At 38.6% G+C, this 25,481-nt stretch overlaps 1 protein-coding gene across 1 annotated transcript in view; it reads left to right on the top strand.

Annotated features, from left to right (window-relative positions):
• The first annotated feature begins 1,945 nt into the window (after positions 1-1,945).
• The window catches only part of LOC149173611 (subtilisin-like protease SBT5.3), a 31,112-nt gene continuing 7,576 nt past the window's right edge, over positions 1,946-25,481 (top strand). The window contains exon 1 of the mRNA XM_089426753.1: positions 1,946-2,068. Coding sequence (XP_089282879.1) covers positions 1,946-2,068 — 123 coding nt within the window. The remainder of the gene's footprint in view (positions 2,069-25,481) is intronic.

Here is a 25,481-nt window from a genome sequence, read left to right as displayed (position 1 = left end):
CGAAATGAAGAAAGCCACGCTGGTTAGTGCTTTGCAATATTGCACACTAACGTGGTACATTATAACCTGATGTCTGCGTTGGCAAATATCCAGGCTGCAGTGAATAAAGAATTTAGTAGAACTAAGTCTCAAGTGCAATCAATTGTGGGATTCAAGGAGATCCTGATGAATCCTAGGGAGACACTCTGGGATTTGTATCAAAGGTTGAAGGTATGATCCATGAAGCCAACATGAAACTAACTGATGGGAACCTCTGTGGATGGTTTGTGGCCTCGCCCTTGCCCCACCGAAGGGTTGCGCTATCACAATAGAAGATTGAGACCCAAGCAGAAGCTCTGGAAATTGAAATGAGACTACATGAGACACCAATGCAGGATGCTAATCTGGGGGTTCAACAGATTGATGCATAGTTGCATAACTTTTGCCTTGAAATGAAAAGTCTGCAGAAGGACAGAAAAACTTGACCAGAGGCGCACGAAGAAGTGTGGTGCCTAAACTACAAATGTCAAGGGCATGACAAGGATCACTTTCCAGTCTTTGCGAACTATGTTGCAGCAAGGGAACCAATGCCTCTATGGCCAAAAGCTATGGCAGGGCCAAGTGCAGGGTTCGCGTTGTGGTGCGCTATATGCTAGGTGGTTGAGAAACATGCGATTGACAATTTCCATTTGCTGCAAAAATTCGTACAAGCACCACAATAGCTCTTCTGCAATTTCTTTCAATCAGTAGGTCATGAAAAGTGCAACTACCATAGTTACGAATTAATGATGGACAGGACACCTACATATAGGGTGAAGGAAGAAACAAAACCTTCGGACCAAGGTGTTGGGGGAATGCAAGGTGAGTATCAAGGGCGCGGCCGAGGCCGAGGTGGAGGGGGGCCTAGTAGAGGCCGAGGACAGTTGATTTGTTACAATTGTGGAGGCCTAGGACACTACACAAGAGACTATCTGAATCCGACACAACTATCATGTTGCTACTGTACTTAGTTTGACCATGCGACTGAGGATTTCCCTATATTGCTGGCTAAAATTCATGAAAAGGGGGCGCAACCATAGCAGCCGATGCAAAACCTCCAAATGATGAGGTCTAAGCCTCACGAGGAAAACCCTAAGGTAAACATTATGCTGCAAAGCAGAACAATGACTGGGTAAGATAAAGGGAAGTAGCCTGCAGAAGGTGAATGGGTCCGCAAAGCACCAGAAAAGGAGACTCAGTTTGATTTGGAGCACGCAAAAGAAACATTCATGGAAGCAAAGAAAAGCTTCACTGAGGCCTCTACCTGAGGAAGTCAAGAGAAACCAGTTGAAGCAATGGACCCATCCATGATTACCACATTCTTAGGGACCTACATGAAACTACTCCATGATAGTAAGGCTGTGAAAGGCCTATAGGAACTGATCAACGGGTGCACTGGCAAGGATGACGCTACTTGCAATCTGCGCATAGTCAAAAATATTGGTAAGCATAAGGCAAGGACTGGGTGTGAGATGAGACTCACTGCATAGATAGGGAATACAAAATCGACCAAGTTATCTCGGATCTCAGGTCCGACGCATATGTTTTTCCAAAGGAAACATGGGAAACAATGGGGAGAACTGTGCTCGAGTGGTCTCCGATCCAGTTAAGGATGGCGAATCAACATAAAATTATCCCAATGGGGAGGCTGCAAGGGGTGACAGTTGACATCAAAGGCGTGAGCGCACTGGCGGATTTTGAGGTGTTAGAGATTGTGGATGATAGCAATCCCTACCCTCCGCTCCTTGGGATCGATTGGGCCACTGAAATGAATGGGGTATTCAACCTGAAGAAGCGAAAGATGATATTTGAAAAGAAATCACTCTGCCTAGTGGTGCCACTGGATCCTGCAGAAGGACTGTGCTATATAGAACCGATCCACAATTATTAAAGTGATGATGATTTGGACCAGATTTTCAAGATAACGATGCGTAAATATGATTGGGTAAACCCAAAAGCAGATGGACGTATTGCATGGGATCACGAGATCTCCTCCACATTAGCTTCAGACGAAGAACTAGAGTGCTGGCAGAACAGCGAGCAGCATGAAGTATCTATGCTATGATGTAATATGATGACCAAGTCATTGTGCTACGTGTCATTAGAAGTAAGGAATCTACCTCAATATGATGGGCTAACTGATGTTGATCGCTTTTAGGATGCATTTGAGAGAGAAGTGCTAGAAAAGCATTGCTTCTAGGCCTTGAATTGGGCACCACACCCTACACTCGTAAGATGGTGGGGTACACACAAGGATAATTTTGGTGATTGGCACGACTATAGGAGGATGATGAGAATAAGTTTTGGATAGCTGAAAGTATGAATGAAAGACAAGTATAATGGAAGGGATGATCCGTGTGATCACCTGGCCAAATGGACTAAGGCTTATGGAGTGGAGCCCCAGCCTAAACAGGTGCATTTGTTTCTTCATACCCTAGATGTCATACCAATGAATTGGTACTTTGAAACAGAGCTCTGCCATGGCAATGAAGAATGGAATATCTTGCGCCAGGGGTTTATAATGGCGTTCAGCTTTGAGGATGGGTTTCACTGTATTGATGTGGTGCTACAAGAGGTTAATGCAACGATCTTTGGGATACCGCAGGATCCTTTGGATCTGATTCAACCTGATTGGACTACCCAGCTGAGCCACACGCTCAAATGTTATAACGTGACCGATGAAGAAGAATCCAAGCTGAAGGTGGAACAACTGGCTGCGAGGAGGAGAAAAGAGGTTGATGATAGGGTCAAGGCAAAGCATGCTGCTATGCAATAGTTGGGTGGATGGGCAAGAGAAGAGGAGCACGGCTCTGACGGAGGTCAAAAGTCGACTTCACCAGAAACAGAGGAAGAAGAGGACAAACAGAGATCAGGGAGGAGCATATCTGGAGATGAATATGTTCTGTATCAAGCACACTAGAGGTCTAGAAAAAGTAGGGCCATGGAAGAATTACAAGGCTAGCAAGATGTCTCTGGATCCGATCACCCTAACAAAGGGGGATCTGAATGATATAGGGGATACGATGTAGGATGTTACCGTAGAACTACTGTAGTTCGAGTAGCAGTAGCAGTAGGAATTGGGCACTATTCAGATGGGTCTTCGTGAGCTACAGATCCACGCATCACAGATATAGACTAGTGCGATGCCCACCAATTTGGCCCTTGGCACCTCAGAAACCGTCGGGATGCTACGCGCAAGGGACCCCCGAGCAAAAGTGATGCCAGATGGAGCACTAGCAACATAGACTGAAGCTAACAGACCTACTATCAACGCACTCAGGATAGTTAGAATCAACTTGGCCATGCTTCCGAATGAAGTGCTTTACCTTTTGCAGGATGGTGTGATCACGGAATTTCAAGCCCACGAACAACGCGCTTTGTAGATCATCAATAAACAAAAGGTCAAAAACAGCTAGATGGTTGTGCATTGAGACTCCGTCATTAACCTTGTGTCCAACCTCACAGACAAGAATGAGTGCATAACCAAGGTTGTGGATGAAGCATGTTGCACTATCCCGGAGTTGGACGTTCCCGAGGCTGAGTCAGTGGATGTGTGGGTTTAGAAACTCGCTGCGGGAGTGTGCGATGCCTGCACAGAGTTGGAAAACGTTTAGCTAGAGCTAAACCTCAAGATCGTAGAATTGCAGTTGAAGGCCCAGCCTTCGACTCCACCAGAAGTCAGAGAGTAGCGAGCGACTGCTGTAACAGATGTGCACAATAGTAGGGAGTGTAGTGATGGACTGCATGACGCTCTTCGAGTAGTCGCTCGAGGTGCTCACCAACCTACAAGAAGACCCTAATGTGAAGAGGCTAGAAACAAAATCATGGTCATTGCAGCAGTGCTATGACGAGGTTAAAGTGACAAGGCGCACTGTCACCATCATGCAGAGGCTAGCAAAACTGCAGGAGGCTAAGGCATTGAAAGAACAAGTAGATGCAGCTCAGCACAAGGAAGCCGTGTTGAAGGCTTGCTTGAAGCCTTGGCTGGATGAGGCCTACTTGGTCACGACCACCATTAAATGCAAGCTGGCTAGTCTGCAGGAGACTCAATAGTAGCTACAGGATGATAGTGCAGGGACAGTGATAGAGCCGTTCATCGAGGAGATGAAGCAAGTTGCGGTGCTGCCAAGGTAGTAGTTATCCAAATTGAGCTAGGAGGTCTTCACAACAAGATCTCCACGCCAGCCGAGTGAGTCTAGGGCAAGTCACCATGTTTGTGTTGGGAGCCTATTAGGAACGGGTCCCCTAGGGGTCAATCTTGGGGTTAAAAACCCAAGTTTTGGGGTAAAAGGCCGAAGTTTGTATCAAGAAATGTAAATTTTCTACATTTTGTGGTCACAGAGCATGAAGATATATAAAGTCAAAAATGGTTTTCCGCCCTTAGTCTATATAGGTTGTGTTGGTTTTGGAGATCCACCCTTGGTCCACAGACCATGGGATTGTATAAAAAGGATGTCTTAAAATGAGTCTAGGTCAGTAGTAGAGGAGAACGTAAGTGAACTAGAAGTACTAGATGAGTCTGTAAAGAGCTAAGAGTGAGAGTCTTAGTGTAGGAAGAGGCTCTGCAACTAAGTGCATAGAGGCCTAGGGTAGAAGTTCGCAGCTGAGTGTTCGGACCCCCACAGCTGTGTGCACAGGGCAGATAGAGTCTATATTGGGAATCTGAATCATCAAGAAAGAGAAGTATTCTGAAATTACTGTGTACTCTCCATCTCTGTCTGTGTCATTCTACTTATGTTATGAATGTTGTGATTATGCTATGTTGAACATTGGGGTTATGAATTAATGTTATATTGATGCGTGAATCTATGTATTTCAATTTGTCATACTAATGCAAGTAAGGATATATGTTTACGCGAAGATAACTATAATGCATGTTAAAGTTAACCATTACTTAAGCTAATCTAAGTAGACATGGAAGTAAGACTAATTAAAGAAGCATGTAAGAACCTAATCAATCTATTTAGGGTCTGCGGAGGACGAGTGGAGACTTTCGCAGGGGCTCCAAGGACGAATAAGAGAAGTACATTGATAAGACCTGAAGGGCTTATCGATCTGAATGAAGGCAGAGTGAAGGTCTAAAAAAATGACATCACAACCATCTCAGGGCGTGGAACTTGGTTCCTTCCCCCCCCCATACTACTTTAAGTGAGGCTTTTGTCCGTGCTCCATAGACTGATGCCGAATCGGCTAGTAGTGTAGGGATTTGATTGATTGCCTAATGCTGAAACTCGGTCGGGCCCCATCAAGCCAACATTTTAAAACCAAATAGGGATTGTTTGAGTGGTTGGCTATGCCTTTCGATCTTTGCAACGCTCCAGCTACATTTATGAGAATTATGAATAATGTTTTAAGATCCTTTCTTGATGAGTTTGTAATTGTCTATTTAGATGATATTTTGATATTCAGCTAATCACACGAAGAACATTTCAAGCATGTAAGGAAATTATTGGATGTCTTGAAAAAATAATACTTTTTTCTCAAGACGTCTAAATGTGAATTTGGGAAAACTTCCTTAGTGTATTTTGGACACATAGTTGGAGGAGGTGAGCTAAAGATTGACCCCTCTAAAGTTTCAATCATTGTGAATTGGCTGATACCCCAATCAGTCACAGAAGTAAGGATTTTTATGGGAGCAACGCAATACTGGAGGAAGTTCATTTCAATTTCTCTTCCATAGCAACTCCACTACATTCTTTGACCGGCGTGAATTGTGCCTTCTAGTGGGGAGGCAAACAACAAAAAGAATTTGATGCTTTAAAGATTTAGCATTACCAAATTTGAAACAAGCATTTGAAATACAAATAGATGTAAGTGACTATGCCATGGGTGCAATTCTTTTACATGGTAACCCATTTCATTTCATTTTGAGATTTTTAGTGGTGATGTTATTAACTATCCTATATATGATAAAGATTTTACACATTGGTGCAAAGTGTGAAGAAATGGAAGAATTACTTAATGGGAAAAGAAATCATTATTCACACCAATCATCAACCTTTGCAATATCTACAATCTCAAACAAAATTGCAGCAATGAAGGCACTTTCGTTGTATGAGATCTTACAACAATTCCACTTGGTAATCAGGTACAAGAAAGGCATTTATCATAGATCTGTTGATGTGCTTTCTAGAGTGGTTGTTAATGTAGCCATTTTACTCAAGATTCAATATGTTTTTCTTGAACGTTATGTTGAAAAATACGCACATGATGTTGACTTTCAAGAGGTATATTCAAACTTGATTCAAGGCCACCAAGTTGAGGAATTAGACTACCATGTACATGATAAGTTGTTGTATCGTTTGGGAAAACTTTGTGTTCCACAAGGAGAGAGTAAATGTCACAAGGGATGTTGGGTTTTGTTTTATTCTTTCCATGATTAGCCCATGTAGTTAACCAAGGGGTTAGAGAGGGGGTGGAGCCCGCCTTTTGTTGCGCCGATTGCGTAGCGGGGGGTTCACAGGGGGTTTGAGGGGTGCAGGTAACCCCCCTCTATGGGCTTTAGGGAAGCACCCTGGAAAATTTTGTTTTTTGGACCCTATATTACGCTGGGCAGACCTAGCTATGGCTTTGTGCATGATTTTTGCACATGGTTTTGGACGTAATGGTTTTCGATCCATGGTTTTGGACGCGATGGTTTTCGGTCCATGGTATTGGATGCTTTTGCATGTATAAATATGTATTGTAACATTGAAAGGAACATAACGAAAAATCAAGCTAGTAGATCCAATTTTGGGATCGAGGGGAAATCTGTGTATATGTGTTTTATGTGTTATGCTCTCACATTGTTTATTTTCTGTGTTTTAGATTTCGTATGCAGGTAATTTCTGTACAGGGGGTTAAAACATACATTTGGTATCAGAGCTGTTTTTTATTCAAGGGGACGCCTTTATTGCTGAGGGGTTTCGCTCGGGCCTGTGGTAGACAGTGTTCAGTGGGAGATTTGTGACATCGATTCTGGTGGTGAAAGAAGATGGTGAGCAGTTGAAAGATAAAGATCGAGAAATTTAATGCTTAGAGTTTTTAGCTGTGGAAACTCAAGATGGAGGATCTGTTGGTGGATAAAGATTAGTGGATCATGGTAGATCCGGGTACTAAACCAACGAGAGTGTTCGACGAATAATGGAAGAAGTTGGATTGGAAGTCAAAGAGCACAATACAGTTGTGTGTCTCAAATTTTGTATTGTTGAATGTATCAGGGGAAGCTACGGCAAAGGCTTTGTGGGACAAGTTAGGGACTTTGTACCAATCTAAGTCTCTGGTGAATAAATTGTTCCTGCGGAAAAAGCTGTTAAACCTGAGGACGAAATATGGAGACTCAATGATAGAGCATATGAAGGAATTTAATACTGTGGTAAGTCAATTATTATCTGTTGATATTAAAATTTTAGATGAAGATAAGTGCATCAGTTTGTTGTGTTCTCTACCAGATTCATGGGATAGTCTGGCTATTGCAATAGGTAGAAATACAACTTCCTTGGGGTTTGATGAAATAGTCTCATCCTTGCTGACGAAGGAGATGAGATGGAAAAATATGGAGAGTCAGAATGGTGATGCCTTGTCTGTATGAGGATGGTCCCATAAGAGAAACAAAAATAAGTCATCAAGTGGGAGATCTAAATCTAGAAGGAGATCTAAATCTCCAGGAAAACCTGTAAAGGTGGTGTGCTAGAAATGCGGAAAGGAAGGGCACTACAAAAGGGACTGTAAATCTAAATCTCTTGATAAAGGAAAGGGATCTGATGATGATCCTTCTGCAGAGGCAAAAAACACTTCAGATGAAGGTGTGGATGTGTACTTTTCTTCTTCAATTACACATGTAGATCATGAGGCATGGTTGATTGACTCGGGTGCATCCTTTCACTTCACTCCCCATAGAGAGTGGTTCTGCGAGTATGAGAAATACGATGGTGGCGATGTCTTCCTAGGGAATGATAGGAAGGCTAGAATCATTGGTTGTGGAAAAGTAAATTTGAAGTTCCAATGTGAAGGGTTAGAACACTTCTGGGTGTTTTGCATATTCCTGCATTGGCCAGAAATCTGATTTCTGTAAGAAAGCTGGATGATGTAGGTGTAAAAATAGTGTTTGAGAAGGATACTTGCAAGATGGTTCGGGGAGCACTGGTATTGATGCGGGGAGTTCAGATTCGAACTCTGTACAAGCTGCAAGGTAGCACTATTGTTGATGGGTGCAATAGCTCTGTGGTTCCTGAAAGTGGGGAAGAAAATCTAGTGGTCTCTAGAGAGAAGACCATGTTGTGGCATCAAAAGCTTGGACATATTGGAGAGAAGGGCCTTCGAATACTTCATGGTAAAATTATGGTAGAAGGTATGAGTAATATCTCTCAATTTTGATTTTTGATTTCTGTGACAATTGTGTAAGTGGGAAGCTGAATCGGGTGAGTTTCCCCTCTGGTGGTAAGAGGGTGAAACATATATTAGAACTTGTGCACAGTGATGTGTTTGGACCTATGAAGGTTCCATCATTTGGTAAGTCTGTGTACTATATATCATTTATAGATGACTTCTCAAGGAATACATGGATATATTTCCTTAAGAAGAAATCTGAATGTTGAATTGAGGCTTCTGTGATCCATATTACGTTTATGAGAGATTTTTCGCCGTAAATCACAAGAAATTTCATTTGTCAACACGTTTCGAACCTGGTTCATCGTCGGGACAAGTTGAAGAATCATATCTAGCTTAGCATCTTAAATAGTTAGATTAGAACATCCAACGGCTATAATTATTGACTAGATAACGGCTATATTGTCTAACGGCTAAATTTGTCCGGGAAATGGTTAGAAGGACAGGATTAGGGGCAAAAACCTATATTTAAATAAACTAAATAATTAAAATAAAAGTAAAGGGACCATTTAATAAACTTATAGTTATAAATATATATTAAACGAAATTAATTATAAAATAAATTAATGAAATTAATATTTAATTATAAAAGTTATTACATATATATATTAGAGTAATTAATAGTTAGTTGTAAAAGTTTTTAAATATAATTTAATATAAATAAAATATTTATATATATATATATATATATATATATATATATATATATATATATATTAGGGTAATTAGTTAGTTAAATTCTTATTAAAATACGAGTTAAATGGACTATGTTATAAACTTAAAAAAAAAAAAAAAGTAAAAAGTAAAAATAAAAATAAAAAATAAGAAATAAAAGATACGAAAAATAATATATATATAAAGAAATAATAATTAATTTAATAGTGATAACCCAGGGTCATCGGAGAAAAAAAAAAAAATGATAATAATTAATTTATAGTTATTTATAAAATTTATAAATATGAAAGTATTAGAGTAACCTAAGGGTCAAAAAAAAAAAAAATTTTTTAATATTTAAAATTAGTTAATAGCTTATTTAAGGGTTTAATTAGCATCTTATCATAGATTAATTTCAAGATTATTTTTATTGTTAATTAAAATTATTAGAAAAAACTTAATAGCATAAATTAAGCGCTACCTAAATACCTCAAATACTACCAGCCATGCCTTAAAGAATAAAGGCCACGGGATATGGGAAATAAGGGGAAATTAAAAGAAAACAAGATCAAGCCACACCTAGGGAGGGGAAGAAAGGAAGAAAACAACTAGGAAGAGAGGGCTGGGACCCAGAAACTACTGATCTTCCAGCCATCCTCTCTATTGAGATTGATCGGCATTTTTTCAATCTCAAGGGCTTCCCTAAATTTCAGGTGATGGAAATGCAAAATTTTAGCAATAACACTAGCCTCCTCGATGTAGACATGATGATTGGTTTTCTCCACATGCTCTGCTAAAGCCAAAGACTTGGTTCTCATATGCTTAAGGTCAGCTGCGTACTCATTAATCCTTTGATTAATGGAGTGACCCATCTCACCAATATAGGGGGTCCCACAGGAACAAGGAATAATATATACCCCTTTCATGTCCTTAGGGTTGATAGGACCCTTCACATATCTGAGGGACTTCCAAATGGTGTTAAGGGGTCTAAAGGACGAGGGGAAATTATGTTTTCTAAGAATCCTTGCAATTCTATCAGTGGTCCCCTGAACAAACGGAATATTAACACCCAGAATTCGTTCCTTCGGTTCTTTTTTAGTTAACGCATTCTTAGTTAAGATAGTTGAAATATTTCATTTGTTTTAGTACTTACCTTATTGATAATGTGTTGTAATGGTTTTTATTGTTGTCCCATCCTTGTGGACTATTCTGTAGGATATTAGACAAATCTTTCTTCATTCACTAATTGTAACGACCACCACATCCTGTGTGGACTATTCCATTGGATGTTAGACGGATCTTTCCAGTTCATGCATGTCCTTCTTGGGTGGTAATATTACCTATCTCTTAGAGGCTCACTTTTCTCCCCTCTCCATAGTAGAAGAACCTTGACACATTTACAATTGAACAGTCGCAAGGTGCACCTTCTTGCTTTTCGAAGGCACCATTGTATCCCTCTCTCTAGCTGACAGTTAGAGGCAAGGAAAATATTTAAGGATTCAGCAACCGAGCCTTTATACCAGATGAGACTCCTACACCAAAAGGTGTGAGGTATAATTGGGATTTCATATCGGGGAGATCCCCTGAATATTGGTAGGTCCAACATCATCAATAGAATGTTAATTGCATTAACTACAAAGTACCATTGGAATTTTCACCAGTTAGATTTAAAATCGGCTTTTTTGAATGGTGATGTAAAGGAGGAGGTTTATTTGACACAACCTGAAGGGTTTGTGAAAAAGTGGCAAGAACATTTAGTTTGCAGATTAAATAAATCCTTGTATGGACTGAAATAGGCACCTAGGTCATGGTATGAAAAGATAGATTCCTTATTTCTTCAACAATGTTTTATGAGGAGTCAAAGCGATCCAAATATGTATACCAAGTTTGATGTAAAGGGGAATGTAGCACTAATATCTTTGTATGTTGATGACCTAATTATTATAGGAAATTCAGTCAAACTAATTGATGGAATTAAGGAGAAGATGTCACAAGTATTTGAGATGAAAGATCTTGGTGAGTTACATTATTGTCTAGGTCTTGAAGTGTGGAGAGATGTTGGCCATACTTTTGTTACTCAAGGTAAGTATGTCAGAGAAGTGCTTAAAATGTTTAATATGGATCAATGCAAAGATGATTTTGTTCCAATGCAGCAGAATGTGAAACTGCATTTTGATGATGGCTTAAAACAAGTAGATGGTACATTATATAGAAAACTAAAGGGAAGTTTGAATAATCTTACTACAACCAGACCTTCCATAACATAGTTTGTTAGTGTGTTAAGTCAATTTATGGCGATACCTCCTGAAAGCCATTGGAAAGCAGTAAAAGGATTCCTCAGGTATGTTAGAGGAACAATTGAGTTTTGTCTTAAATAGACTAATTCAATTGATGTTGAGGTGATAGGTTAATTAGATTCAGATTGGGTTGGTAATCCAGATGATAGAAGATTTACTACATGTTATGAATTTAGTATTGGATCCTAGATTTTTACATAGAGAAGTAAGAAGTAGCCTACGCTATCTTTTCCATCTACAAAGGCAGAGTACAAAGCTTTGTGTGCAACAACTTGTGAATTTGTCTGGTTAAGGCAATCATTTCAAGATGTTGGAGAAGAACAAAAGAAGGCTATAGTGATGAAATTTGACAACCAAAGCTTGATCAAGTTAGAAAATAATCCAATATTTCATGCAAGGACAAAGCATGTTGATGCTCAGTTTCATTTTATTAGAGAGAAGATACAGTCTAAAGAAATTTTTCTTGAATATTGTAATATCTGTGAAAATGTTGCTCATATTTTCACAAAGTCCCTTGGGAAGATGAAATTTGAATTATTTAGGGAGATCTTAGGTGTGGGGATTAATCCTGTCTCCATTAAGGGGTAACATGGGAATAATAGAGAAAGGTTGTTTTGATTTTTTTGATTATGTTCTAAGATTAGATTTAGATCCTACTTTCTAGGAGATTGTTGTGATATCCTGAACATATATTAACCATTATATTTGTGTATGAGTGATTGTCTTATCAATGAATGCAATTCACTGGAAGCCTTAGGTGCTCATCACCTAAGTGTTGCAAGTTTCATTCTCAATTCAATTTGTCTTCCTATTGATTTTAGTATCTTTAGTAAAAATGGAAATTGAAAATTCTTGTCTTTGGTAAAAGTATAGAAAATTAGCTTATGGAAAAGTAGTGGAAGACTTGCGGAAGAGTAGTGGAAAATTGTATATGATTGACATGAAAAGATATTTGTGATGTGAAGTGTCACATAGAATAGAAGGTCTTCATGATATGTCACAAGGAAAATATTTTCTTTGTGATATGACAAAAGAAGAGTTCTCTAGCATGTCACAAAGGAGAAAACTTCCTATGGATATGATAGTGAAAAAGTGTCACAAGATGAAAAACTTCTTGGTGAAGCAATATGCTAAAGGAGACATATGAAAAGTTCAAGAAAAGTGTGTTTTGCACATAAATAAACTTTGTTGAAGTGAGATATACTGACCTAGATATTTTCTTAGCATGATACATTAGACAAAATGATAAATCGGCCATGCAATAGATCATGTGGGCAATAAATCTTTAGTGTAATAAAGGAAGGGAATACTTTATTGTAGAAGAAAGGTAATGTTGAAGAATCAATAATGGTTATTTTGCTAATATTTATGTGAAACTCATGGAAATTTCCTTGTGATATAGTGTGCATAGTGACTTTCCATGCAACTTCACAATTTTTCCAGTCTTATCTTATAGCTATAGCTAGAAGCCTATATTGTTCCTATAACTTAGGTTCATGTATAACTCATTTTCTTAAGCAATGAAGTGTGTTTTCTCTTCGTTCTTCATCTTGCGATCTCTTGGAAGAAGGATTTTTTAACTTTGCAGTCTGATCCTTGGGTATTTTAATACTCTTTCATCGTATTAAAGCTATATTGCAAATTCCTTCTCATCTTTCTTGAGATCTATTTTAAATTTTTTAAGATCTAGTTTTGGATCTAGATCTATTGGGGTTTGAAGTTTGTTGTTCAGTTCTTGAAGCAACCAGAGCGTGGAGGTTGTTGAGGCCTCGTTCAATGAGTCTATAAATTTACCATAAGTTCTCCAAGGCTCCATTCATATTTGACATAATTTTCCATAACGAATTTTCCCATTTTTTAATTTTTCCATGGTTTTTTTTTTTTTTAAGGAGAAGGGTATTTAGAAACTGATAAAGGAATTTATGAATGTCTTGTTTTGGATTTCAAAAAATGAGAAATTTTTACCACAAATTTTAAAGGAAGAAAGAGTATGGGTATTTTTTTTTAAGGTTTAATTTTCTTGAGTTCTCATTAAAATTGTTTTGAAATTCTTTGGATTTTTTGGGCAAATTTTTTTGTGTTAAAAAATAAAAATAAAAAAAGCTATAAATTATTAGAATTTTTTTCCCCTGGGTAAAAGAAGAATTGGGCAAAAATTATTGATGAGTTAAAAAGGAGAATCTAGGCAAATATTATTGGCATTTCTTGGCATTTTTTTACCTGTGTAAAAAGAAGTTTGGGCAAATTTTTGGTATTCTCTAGTAGTTGTAAATTTTGATTTTTCATATTATGGAGTTAGGGATAATATAGCTACTTACTCCATACAATTATCATACCTGGAAAAGAAAAATGTAACAATTATTGTAATCTAAGGGGTTGTGTCAAACATTTTTTTTTCACTTGGAAAAAAATCGTAATTTTCATTAATTTTGAAAATTACATTTTGTAGATGCCGAAGCATTGCAAAGACAAGGCTATGAAGCCTGACGAAAAAAATTGACACAAGTGTCAAGTACAAAAAAAGAATAAAAATTGTTGTAATAAAAAATCCATGCCTGGATACAAGATGACTGATAGAGGAAAGATCAAGTTTTCCTCCCCTTTTTCTTCTCTACCTTGCACCACTCGCCATGAGCTGAATGCATGGGTATGAGTTGTAATGGATTTTCCTCCTCAGGTCGAGGGATTTCCTTATTGGAGTCTGATGTGTCCGATTTGTGCTGCCTTTTGGTTCCACTGAGTTCCAATGGTCTGAAGCCTTTTTCGGTTGTGATTCCATGGGCATTTGTTCTTGCGGTTCTGTTGTACTATTTTCATTGGGGGTGGGCTTTTCCTCCTCTTCTTCTTCCTCTTCCTCCAGATCTGGTGGTGGGAATGTCCATCCTTTTTTCTTTCCAGATTTCCTCCTTCTTTGGCTATCCTTCTTGAATTTTGGGCAGGTATTTTGTAAGTGCCCTGTCTGCCGGCATATTCTGCATTGGAAAGCTGTATTTTCATAATCTATTGTTTGCATCCAGCTGAGCTCTTTATGCTTCAGTACTATGCGATCCGGTAACCCGTTGTTGAGATCTATTTCCACACATATTCTTGCAAAAGTATAGATTCCTTCTGTCGTTCGCTCAGTGTCCATTTTAATATATCTGCCCAATAAGTTACCGATGCATGCAATCATTTTTTGGTCCCAAAAGTGTGCTGGGAGATTATGTAGTCTGACCCATACTGGTACCCTGGAGATGATGTAGGTGTTTGCATCAAAATCAGGGGTCCAAGGTGTGATGAAAAGTCCTGAAGATCCCCAAAACCACGGTCCCTCCTAAATTACTAGTGCCCTAACCTCCTCAGATGGAAGTTTGACAATAAAAAAACCCTTGGAGCAGAGCATGATCTCACTATTAAGAGACCATCGTGAGTAAATCCAGTGAGCTAGCTCTATGGGTTTTGGCCAAAAACCGTTCCAACGACAGATAAGAGCTTGTCTTTCATATATGTTACGTACCTCCTCTGCTTCTGTTGTATCTATTGTTAGTTCAGGAGTGTAGTTCAGCTGATCCACAATATATGCATTAGGTTCTGTGCCGCTCTGTTGTGGGACTGTAGATGTAGGCTTTCCCCTTTGAAGTATGTGCTTATATGATGTTCCTTCACTTTTGTGCTACTGTTGTGGATCTGGGTTGTGTTTAGCTTTTGATCCACTGCCCCCTTCTGTTTGTTTCCATGGTCCATTTGCTGTTGCACCTCCCCGAAGTCTCATGTTAACAATAATGTTAGATCCAGGCTTAATGTTGTGTTGACCAATTGTCCTTTGATCTTGTATTGATCTGCCTTCGAAGAGCAGATATTGGTATCCTTCCGGGAGGCCAATGTGGTTGGCTATGTCTTTCTTCAATTTTGAAACGGGTTGTGTCAAACATTAAGTGAAAGCGAGCCAAACTTTACAAAACAAGTTGAAAATTTCGCCTACAAGAAAAAACTAGATGAAGCAATGAGGTTCATTGGGCTCCATTGTTATAGACATTTTTGTGCCTTACAGCTATAAGAATGAAATGTCCATAATACAAGGGATCCAAAGTCCCTAAAAGTGTTGTTCCTACCCCTAGAGGAACAAGGTCAACCAATGACAGCTTCTCCGAGAAGTTCTCCACCAGAAACTACTCAAAACTAGTCAAATCAGGATCAATTCAGATGCTCCACTAGCTGGCTGCGTTGCAAAGCACCCAAATACACTGGCTAGGTGCGTTGCAACGCACTTGAATGCACTACCCAGGTGCGTTGAGCGGGAAATGACAAGTGGCATAGTCATTCAACGAGGTGGAGAGACAATGGAAGCTTCCAAAATCTTCCTCAATGACACTTGCCTCACTGAGTTCGACCAAGGATGAGTAAGAGGCTCTCAGGCTCCAAGTGGAAGCAAGAACTGACAGAGAGAAGCCACAAGTCAAAACATAAGCTGACTCATCCTCTCTGCTTACATCTATATATGGATCCCTCATCCCAGAGATCCAGAGGCTGGAATTTTGTACTTTGCAGAGAATTGCTGTTGGTTTTGAGATTGAGATTAGTGCATTGGGTGATTTATGCTTTGTTGGAGGTGAGGAAGGGATTCCTCTGCTGGGAGGTAGATGCTGGATCGGGACTCACTTGGTTGTATCTCGTTCTAGATCTTCTTGTTTCATCAATAAACTATTTGAGTTTCTCCTACATGTTTGTGTATCAATGATGTTTTGTTATATTTGCATGTTTAGCTTAATCTGATCCTAAGTTGTTTATGAATGTAAATCTATGTCTTTGTGTATTTTCTTCTTATGTGATCTTGCAGGAACTTGGTGAAGCTGGGCGAGTAAGGGAGCAGGTAGCTGGAAGCTAACTAAGAGGAGAGCGATTGGATTGACAAACTAGCGCAAGGCACACGTTATTTCATCCTTCCTCTTCGTTTACATTTCATAAATAAGAATATGCAAATAGTTTTTCCTTGTTTTTTGCTAAGGCACTGTCACACCTTAGAGTGGGATAGGGGCATTCTGAGTAGATACTTTCCCCAACAACATCCATGTTTCAGACAATGTTTTATTTCATCTTGAAGAATGTGAAACTCCCAAATAAAGTTGGGAAAAACTAGATTTTTTATTTGGAGGTATCAATGAGTTCCATGCATTAGAATTGGAAACTAAATTGACAACCCTATTACCTAATGAGCATGCCTCTATTGAAGAGTATATTTCTCAATCTAGGCCTTTGTTGTCTGAATTAAAAGCACGTGGCAAGGAGAAAAAATGTGGTGAACGTATTTTATTCATTTTTTCAAAATTAAAGGGTCCTTTTTAAGTTTTTGCATCTACCTTCTATGCATCAAGGGCTGCCTTTGGTGAAAAATTTCAAATTCCAGTCTTTGAGATATGTTGTGATTGTCTCATACGAGAATAATCTAAGCTCAAGTAACTAGATGTTCTCTCTATCTCTTCACATCAAAGCTTTGGTGGCTCATAACTCCAAAGGTAAGCACAAAGCTCGGTTTCAACCAAAGAAATTTTTTACACAAGCCCATGAGTCAAGCCTAAGCAGACTACTAAGTCTTCTCCTCTAGTTTCTAATAATGAAGGATCCTCCTCAATGACAAACAAAAAATAGGAAAAGAAGAAGACCCAAATAGATGAAATTTGTTCTTTTTGTGGCAAACAGGGGCATATTGAAGCAAGATGTCAGATAAAGTTGAATGTCTTAAAAGAGGCCATGAAGAAGCACAATATTTCAATTGGAAAGGGACATGCTCTATCAGTCGAAGACATGCATAAATGTACAAACAATTGAATACTTGATTTAGAAGCTTCACATCATATGACTCCTTGTCAAGACTTGTTTCCCTCTACATCTCATAACAACATCTCAAAAATGGCATTTGGTGACTCTACACAACTTGAAGCCTTGGGATGAAGCATTATACAAATGAGACATGGGTGCATTAAAAATGTCCTCCTAGTCCCTAAAATTTATGCAAATTTATTTTCCATTTATCAGATCTGTCATTTTGGTAATGGGAAAATTGTAGAGTTTTCTCCAGATATAGTAGTCATTAGAGATCTACATGATCCTTCAGTTGTTGTTGTTATTGAACAAGTTGATTATGCTTTCAGCCTTCCTTTACTTCTTCTTTTATAGCTCATGTCGATTCATTGAGTAAGATTTGGCATGAAATATTTGGCCATCTTAATTATATATAATTGCAACAAATGTACACTCAAAATTTGGTTTCAGGTCTTCCTAAGGTTTCTTGTATTGATGGAGTATGTGCACATTGTGCCTTTGGTAAAAAAAATCAAGATCCCTTTCCTAAAGGGAATGCCTCAAGGGAAAAAGAACCTCTTGAGTTGGTGCATAACGATCTAATGATATTTTCAACACCTTCTTTTTCAAGGGACAAATATGCATTAACTTCTATTGATGATTTTTCACAGTACTCTTGGGTGTATTTTCTCAAGTACAAAAGCGAATTCTTTGCAACCTTCAAGGCATTTAAAGCTCTTGTTGAGAAACAATCTTCATGATCCATTAAAAGGCTTTGCACAGAAAATGGGCGGGAATATGTCAAGAAAGAATTTCATTTTTTTTGCAAAGAACATGGCATTCATCATCAACATTATGTTCCCTACACTGTTCAGTAAACTGTTGTAGCTAAACAAAAGGATAAAAAACTTAAGAAGATGGATAATTGCATGATTGCTTCCAAGAACTTGACACCTACTATTTGGGTTGAAGAAATTAATTGTGCTAATTACATTCAAAACAGGATGTCTCATAAGGTAATTCAAAATATAACTCCAATGGAAGCTTAGACACAAGAGAAGCCTGATGTATCTTATTTCAGGGTATTTGGTAGTCATGCTTGGTCATTTATTCCAGATGAAAATGCAAAGGCATGGAAAAGGAAAGTCAACAATTGATATTTGTTGGTTACTGTGAGGACATGAAACCTTATCGACTCTTCGATCCTGTTAGAAAATTAAATATTATAGAGCAATGGAACACATAGAATATTGCATAAATATAAACACAGAAAACGCATAAAACCAGAGAGACATAGATATACGTGGTTCACCCAGTTTGGGCTACGTCCACCCCAAACAACCAGTCCTTCCTTTCTATTATCCAGAAAAATGAAGAAACACAACCTACAACAGATTCACTGTAATATCATCTATTTTCTCTCACAGTCTCACCTCTTTGTTTCTCGCTCAAAGAATGCACATCTATATCATAGCCTCAATATAATGACTTCAGAAAAAAGAGAGGGGGTTACCTTCTAGGGCAAAAAACCCTAAACTAAACATAAGTTCTACCGTTAGATCATCCGCCTAATGAACGGCCCAGATTGACTAGAAATTACTATACTTTTACAAGGCAATTTTACATCTGTTTTTAGCTTCGGGGGTGCTACCCCTGAAACCCCCATCGGGGGACCACTGGCCCCCGAAACCCCCAACCGGGGGGAATCGGCCCCCCCGAACCCTTGAGGGGGGGACAAGCCGCCCCCGTACCCCCCCCGTGGAGGGGTGTACAAACTTCCTAGGGTATACATCCAGCTGAAACAAAGACCTCTAAATAATCATGCTCCACACCCAACAATCTCCCACTTGGAGAATGATTATAGCAACTCCACCACTACTTCATTTGCTAGACAATGACTCCTCTTTGGACCTGGCTATTTCTCATCTTCATCGTCATCCTTGAAGACCAATTGAAACTAAGCATATTCTCAGTTTCTTCCTGGCTACAACTTTTGTTAGCATATCTACAAGATTCTAGCTAGTGTGTATCTTTTCCAGCTTCAACTCTCCATCTTCCAACACTGATCATATGAAATGGTACTTGAGCTATATATGTTTAGTCCTAGAATGAAATGCTGAGTTCTTTGCAAGATGAATGTCACTTTGGCTATCACTATATAACGTGACCATATCATGCTTCTTACCCAATTCACCCATAAACCTTTGTAACCAAATCATTTATTTACTGGCCTCTGTAGTAGCAACATACTCTGCTTCTATTGTTGAAAGTGCAACAACACTTTGGATTTTTGAAACCCAACTGACAGTTGTTCCACCTACAGTAAATACATATCCTATAGTGCTCCTCTTGTTATATTTGTCACCTGCCATATCTACATGAACATATCCCTGTAGAGAAATGTTTGAACCACCAAAGCATAATGCTTGATTTGTGGTACCTCTCAAATATGTGAGAATCCATTTCACTGCCATCCAATGTTTCTTTCCTGGATTGTTCATGTACCTGCTTACAACTCCCACTGCATGCGCAATATCAAGCCTTGTGTGGACCATTGCATACATTAAGCTTCCAACTGCTGATGCATATGGAACTTTAGACATATAATCCATGTCTTCTTGGGTCTTTGGGCACATTTCCTTACTAAGTTTGAAATGGCAAGAAAAAGGTGTACTAACTGGTTTTTCATTGTGCATATTAAATATTTTTAACACCTTTTGTATGTACTCATTCTGAGACAATTTTAATTTGCAATTTTTCCTGTCTCTAGTTATTCTCATACCAAGGCTTTGTTTTGCAGCTCCCAAACCCTTCGCTGCAAATGAATTTTCCAATTTTATTTTGAGCACATTTATTTCCTGCATGTTAGATCCTGCAACAAGCATGTCATCCACGTACAATAACAATATAATGTAGCTGTCATCATTTTTCTTTTTTCAGATAAACATAATGATCAGAGTGACATCTAGTATAACCTTGTTCAGACATAAACTTGTCAAATTTTAGATACCACTACCTTGGAGCCCGTTTTAATCCATACAAGCTCTTCTTCAACCTAAACACTAGTTTTTCCTTCCATTTTACCTCATATCCTTCTGGCTGTTGCATATATATCTCTTCCTCCAAATCCCCGTGGAGAAAGGTTGTCTTTACATCTAACTGCTTAAGATGCAAATCTTCAACTGCTACTAGACTTAAAAGATTTCTGATTGCAGTCATTTTAACAACAGGAGAAAATATTTCATCAAAATCAATACCTTTCTTCTCTGCAAACCCCTTCACCACAAGTCTAGCTTTGTACCTTTGTTATCCTCCATCTTCTTCCTTCAGCCTGTAAACCCATTTATTCTTCAATGTAGTTTTTCTTGCAGGAAAACTGCCTAAGTCCCAAGTCTGGTTATGCATTAAGGAGTCCATCTCTTCTTCCATGGCTACCTCCCACTTCTTCTTGCTTTCAACCTGCATTGCTTCTTCATAACATTCGAGTTCACCAGAATCAGTTAACAATAAATAATATAATGAAGGAGAGTATTGTTCAGGGGGTATACTTATCCTGGTAGATCTTCTAACACCACTTTCAGGTGTTTGGGGTACCTATTGTTGTTGCGGTGGTCGTTGTTGTTGTGGTTGTTGATTATTATTATTTTTAGGCACCTTTACTTTTTCAGTAATTTCATCAAGAACTGTGTATTCCTTGTTTTCTTTTTCCTATTTCTTTTTCTGCAACTGATTCTTATACAAGACCTTTTCATTGAATATTACATCTCTGCTCCTAATGATTTTGTGATTTTCGGAATCATATAAGCGATAACCAAAATCATTAACACCATATCCAATAAAGGTACGTTTCTTTGACGTTGCCTCAATCTTTGTTCTATTTTCTTATGAATATGGACAAAGGCCTCACAACCAAAAGGCTTTAAAAAGGATTAGTTTACCTTTTTACCTGTCCATGCTTCCTCTGGAACACCACCATCCAAGGAACTTGAAGGCCCTTTGTTTATTAGATAAACAGTAGTATCTACAGCATCTGCCCAAAATTGTAAAGGCAATCCTACATGCAATTTCATCCACCTTGCACGCTCCATGATTGTTCTGTTCATCCTTTCTGACACGCCATTTTCTTGTGGTGTTCTTGGAACTGTCTTCTCTCTGCGAATTCCATGCTCTGAAAAGTACCTATCAAACTCTTTTCTGCAATATTCACCTCCATTTTCTGATTTGAGACACTTCATTTTCTTTCCTGTCCAATCTCAACCAAAACTTTCCATTTCTTGAAAGTATCAAATACATCAGATTTATTCTTAATACAATAAATCCAAGTTTTTCTAGTTGCATCATCAATGCAAGTAACATAATAACGAGAGCCACCGAGAGATGATACCTGAGCAGGTCCCCATATATATGTATGCACAAGATCTAATTTTTTACTTTTCTTTTCTTTCCCAACTCTAAGAAATCTGACTCTCTTCTGTTTTCCATAAATTCAATTCTCACAGAAGTCCAAATCAGCATTCTTCAAACCGGCAACAAATTCCTAGAGAGAAGAATCTTCATTCCCTTCTCACTCATGTGTCCGAGCCTATGATTCCATAATGCTGCATCTTCTCCTTTGGAAGTTAAAGCATTAACAAAATTATAAATACCATTGCATAAATACAATGTACCAACCTTTTTATCTTTTTCTATTACTAGGGCTCCATTGGTGATCTTCCAAGCTTTGTTTGTGAAAGTTTTCACACAACCTTCACCGCCTAACTGCCCTTTTGAAATCAGATTTTTCTTCCGATCTAGAACATGCCTTACCTCCTTTAGTAGCCATTGGTTTCCATTCTGCTGTTTTACATGAACCTTACCCATTCCAACAATTTTACAGTGTTTATCATCACCCAAACGGACTTGTCCAAAATCTCCTTGAACATAGTCATGAAAATATTTCTTATCAGGTGTGGCATGGAATGAGGCCCTTGAATCGACCACCCAGGAATCAGTAATATTTTCAAAAGAAAGAATTAAAGCATCTTGTAACACCTCACCTGTCACATATGCTTCATGATTCTTTTCTTTCTGTGTATCTCCTTCTTTTCCCTTCCGAGATCTACAGTCTTTCTTTAGGTGTCATTTCTTTCCACATTCCTAGCACACTATCCCCGATCTAGACTTGGATCTGCATTTCCTTAATTTACTGCGATATCTTGAGCTCTTTCCTCTTTCCATTTTTCTTCCCCTAGACTCTGCACTTAAAGCATTACCCGATGTCTCATCGGAGCTTTTCCATCGCATTTCCTCGCTAAGGATAGCACCAACAACATCATCAAAATTTAAAGTACTAGATCCAGACACAGAGTTACTAATGGCCATTACTAAACCATTCGAACTTTCTGGCAATGAGCACAAGAATAACATAGCTCTAACTTCATCATCAATGTTTACCCCTACAGAACTTAACTGACTTGTAACAGTATTAAAATCATTTAAATGGCATGCAACAGATCTACCTTCTGAGCTCTTCATATTAAACAATTGTTTCATAAGAAATACCTTGTTTGAGGCCGAGGGTTTTCCATATAGTTCTGCCAACACCTTAATCAAACCCTCTGTCATTGTTTCCCTCAAAATGTTGAAGGCGACTGACGCTGCGAGGCACAACTGTACTGTTCCGAGTGCCTTTCTATCGAGAAGGTTCCATTCTTCATCTGTCATACCCGTCAGCATCTTTGTTTTTCTGCCCAATGGTAGGTACAGATCTTTCTGATACAGATAATCTTCCATCTGCATCTTCCACAGCGAAAAGTTTTGGCCATTAAATTTCTCAACCCTAAACTTACCATCTTTCGCCATTGCTCCCACTTGAACGAGGAACCCTTCTTTCCTGCAAATTTATTAGCCGAATATACCTTCGGCTCTGATACCAGTTGTTAGAAAATTAAATATTACATAGAAATGGAACACATAGAATATTGCATAAATATAAACACAGAAAACGCATAAAACCAGAGAGACACAAATATACATGGTTCACCCAATTTGGGCTACGTCCACCCCAAACAACCAGTCCTTCCTTTCTATTATCCAGAAAATTGAAGAGACACAACCTACAACAGATCCGTTGTAATATCCTATGTTTTCTCTCACAGTATCACCTCTTTGTTTCTTGCTCAGAGAATGCACATCTATATCACAGCGTCAATACAATGTCCTCATACAAAGAAAGGGGGTTGCCTTCTAGGGCAAAAAACCCTAAACTAAACATAAGTTCTACTGTCAGATCATCCGCCTAATGAACGACCCAGATTGACTAGAAATTACTATACTTTTATAAGGCAATTTTACATATGTTTTTAGCTTCGGGGGCACCGGCCCCAAAACCCCCGTCGGGACCCCTGGCCCCCGGACCGCCCAGCTGGGGGGGATTAGCCCCCCTGCACCCCCCCATGTGGAGGGGTGTACAAACTTCCTTGGGTATACATCTAGCTGAAACAAAGACCTCTTAATAATCATGCTCCACACCCAACATATCCTAACTCTAAGGAAGTTTTGTTCCGAAGAGATGTTCATTTTGATGAAAATATCAGTCCATAATCATCTTCTTCCCCAACTACCTCATCTTCAGTTGTCGATTTTGGTTCTAATCATTGTGATGATTTTATAAATATGATAGAAGAAGAAATCTCTATTGAAGTTCCTCGACCAGAAGAAAATATTCCATCAGCACCAGCATAACCCATACAGGAGCAACCTGTTCTAGATAATCCATTAAGAAGTCTACGTAAGAGAAAGCATCCTGATAGATGTGGCTATGATGCAACTGATTTTAGTTATCTAGCCTCAAATCAACCACAATTTGAAGGAATCTCTCTTTTAAGTCATGCCATTTTAGAGGATCCACAACAATTTTCTGATGTTGTTGGAAAACCTAAGTGAGAAACTGCCATGAGAGAAGAGTATTCTTCTTTGATGAAGAATCATACTTGGGATCTTGTTCATCTACCAAAGGGACATAAGTTGATCTATTGCAAGTGGGTCTATAGAACCAAATATGCAGCGAATGGATTTGTAGACAAACATAAGGCACATCGTGTGGCTAAGGGATTTTCATAGGTTGAAGGAATTGACTATTCTAATACTTTCACTCCTATCGCCAAGATGGATTCTATTCGTCTTATGCTTTCTCTTGAAGCCTCCCAATGCTAGTTAATTTACTAGATGGATGTTAAGAGTGCTTTTCTGCATGGTGATTTGCATGAGGATATTTACATGGAGAAATCTCCTGGTTTTGTGCAAAATCCTTCACTTGTCTATAGGCTTAGGCGATCTTTGTATGGTCTCAAACAAGCTCCTAGATCTTGGTATGAGAAGATGGAAATTTTTTTTCTTTCCTCAAGGTTCAATCATTGTCACTCTGATCCAACAGTCTACACTAAAAGATAGGGCTCTGATTTATTGATTCTAGTTTTGTATGTGGATGATTTGATCCTCAAATAGAGTTCTTCATCTATGATTCAGAATGTTAAGGAAGCATTGATGGGACAATTTGCTATGACAGATCTTGGTCTTCTACACTACTTTCTTGGCTTGTAGGTTCACCAATATTCAAAAGGAATCACCATCTTCCAGTAGAAATATGCTCTTGATTTACTCCAACGTTTTGGCATGGCTAATTGTAAGCCTTCACCTACTCCTTTTTAGTCAAGTGTTATTCTTACTGCTAGTTGCACCACTCCTAGGGTGGATCCTACATTGTATCGCCAACTTGTTGGCAGTCTACTTTATTGACACACTCTCGACCTGACATTTTATATGCCGTCATGTTGGTCACTAGATTTGCTTAGGATCCTCATCAGAGTCATTGGAAAGCAGCGAAGCATATTGTCAGGGATATTTAAGGAACTTCCAATTTTGGCATTCAGTATACTATTGGTTCTCCTAAGCTTGTAGGTTTCACTCATTCTGATTGGGTTGGATCAGTGGATGATCAAAAATCCATCTCTGGATTTCTTTTATGTCTTGGATCTGCTCCTATTTCTTGGTCCTACAAGAAACATTTAGTAATTGCATTATCTATAACCGAATCTAAGTATAGAGCTGCAATTCTCGCAAGTCAAGAAATTCTTTGGTTGTGACAATTATTACTTGAGTTTGACATTCAGCAAGATCAGCCTAGTCTCTTATGGTGTGATAACCAAAGTGCAATACAAATTTCTAGAAATCCTCCATAGAAAACAAATTAAGATTCGTTGAGATTCATATTGAGTTTAATGCCACCATATATCACACCATATAATTATGTGATACACTGCTCCAAAACAAACTTAGTAAAGATGCAAATGAGGCAATCAACAATGAAATGACCATATATGAGGCAAT

Source organism: Pinus tabuliformis, chromosome 4_2, assembly GCF_031772625.1.
Source record: "Pinus tabuliformis cultivar Carrire ecotype Pingquan chromosome 4_2, CPIR1, whole genome shotgun sequence".
Taxonomy (NCBI): domain Eukaryota; kingdom Viridiplantae; phylum Streptophyta; class Pinopsida; order Pinales; family Pinaceae; genus Pinus; species Pinus tabuliformis.
Note: the sequence above shows the minus strand (reverse complement) of the source record. Positions and strands in the feature narration are given on the sequence as shown.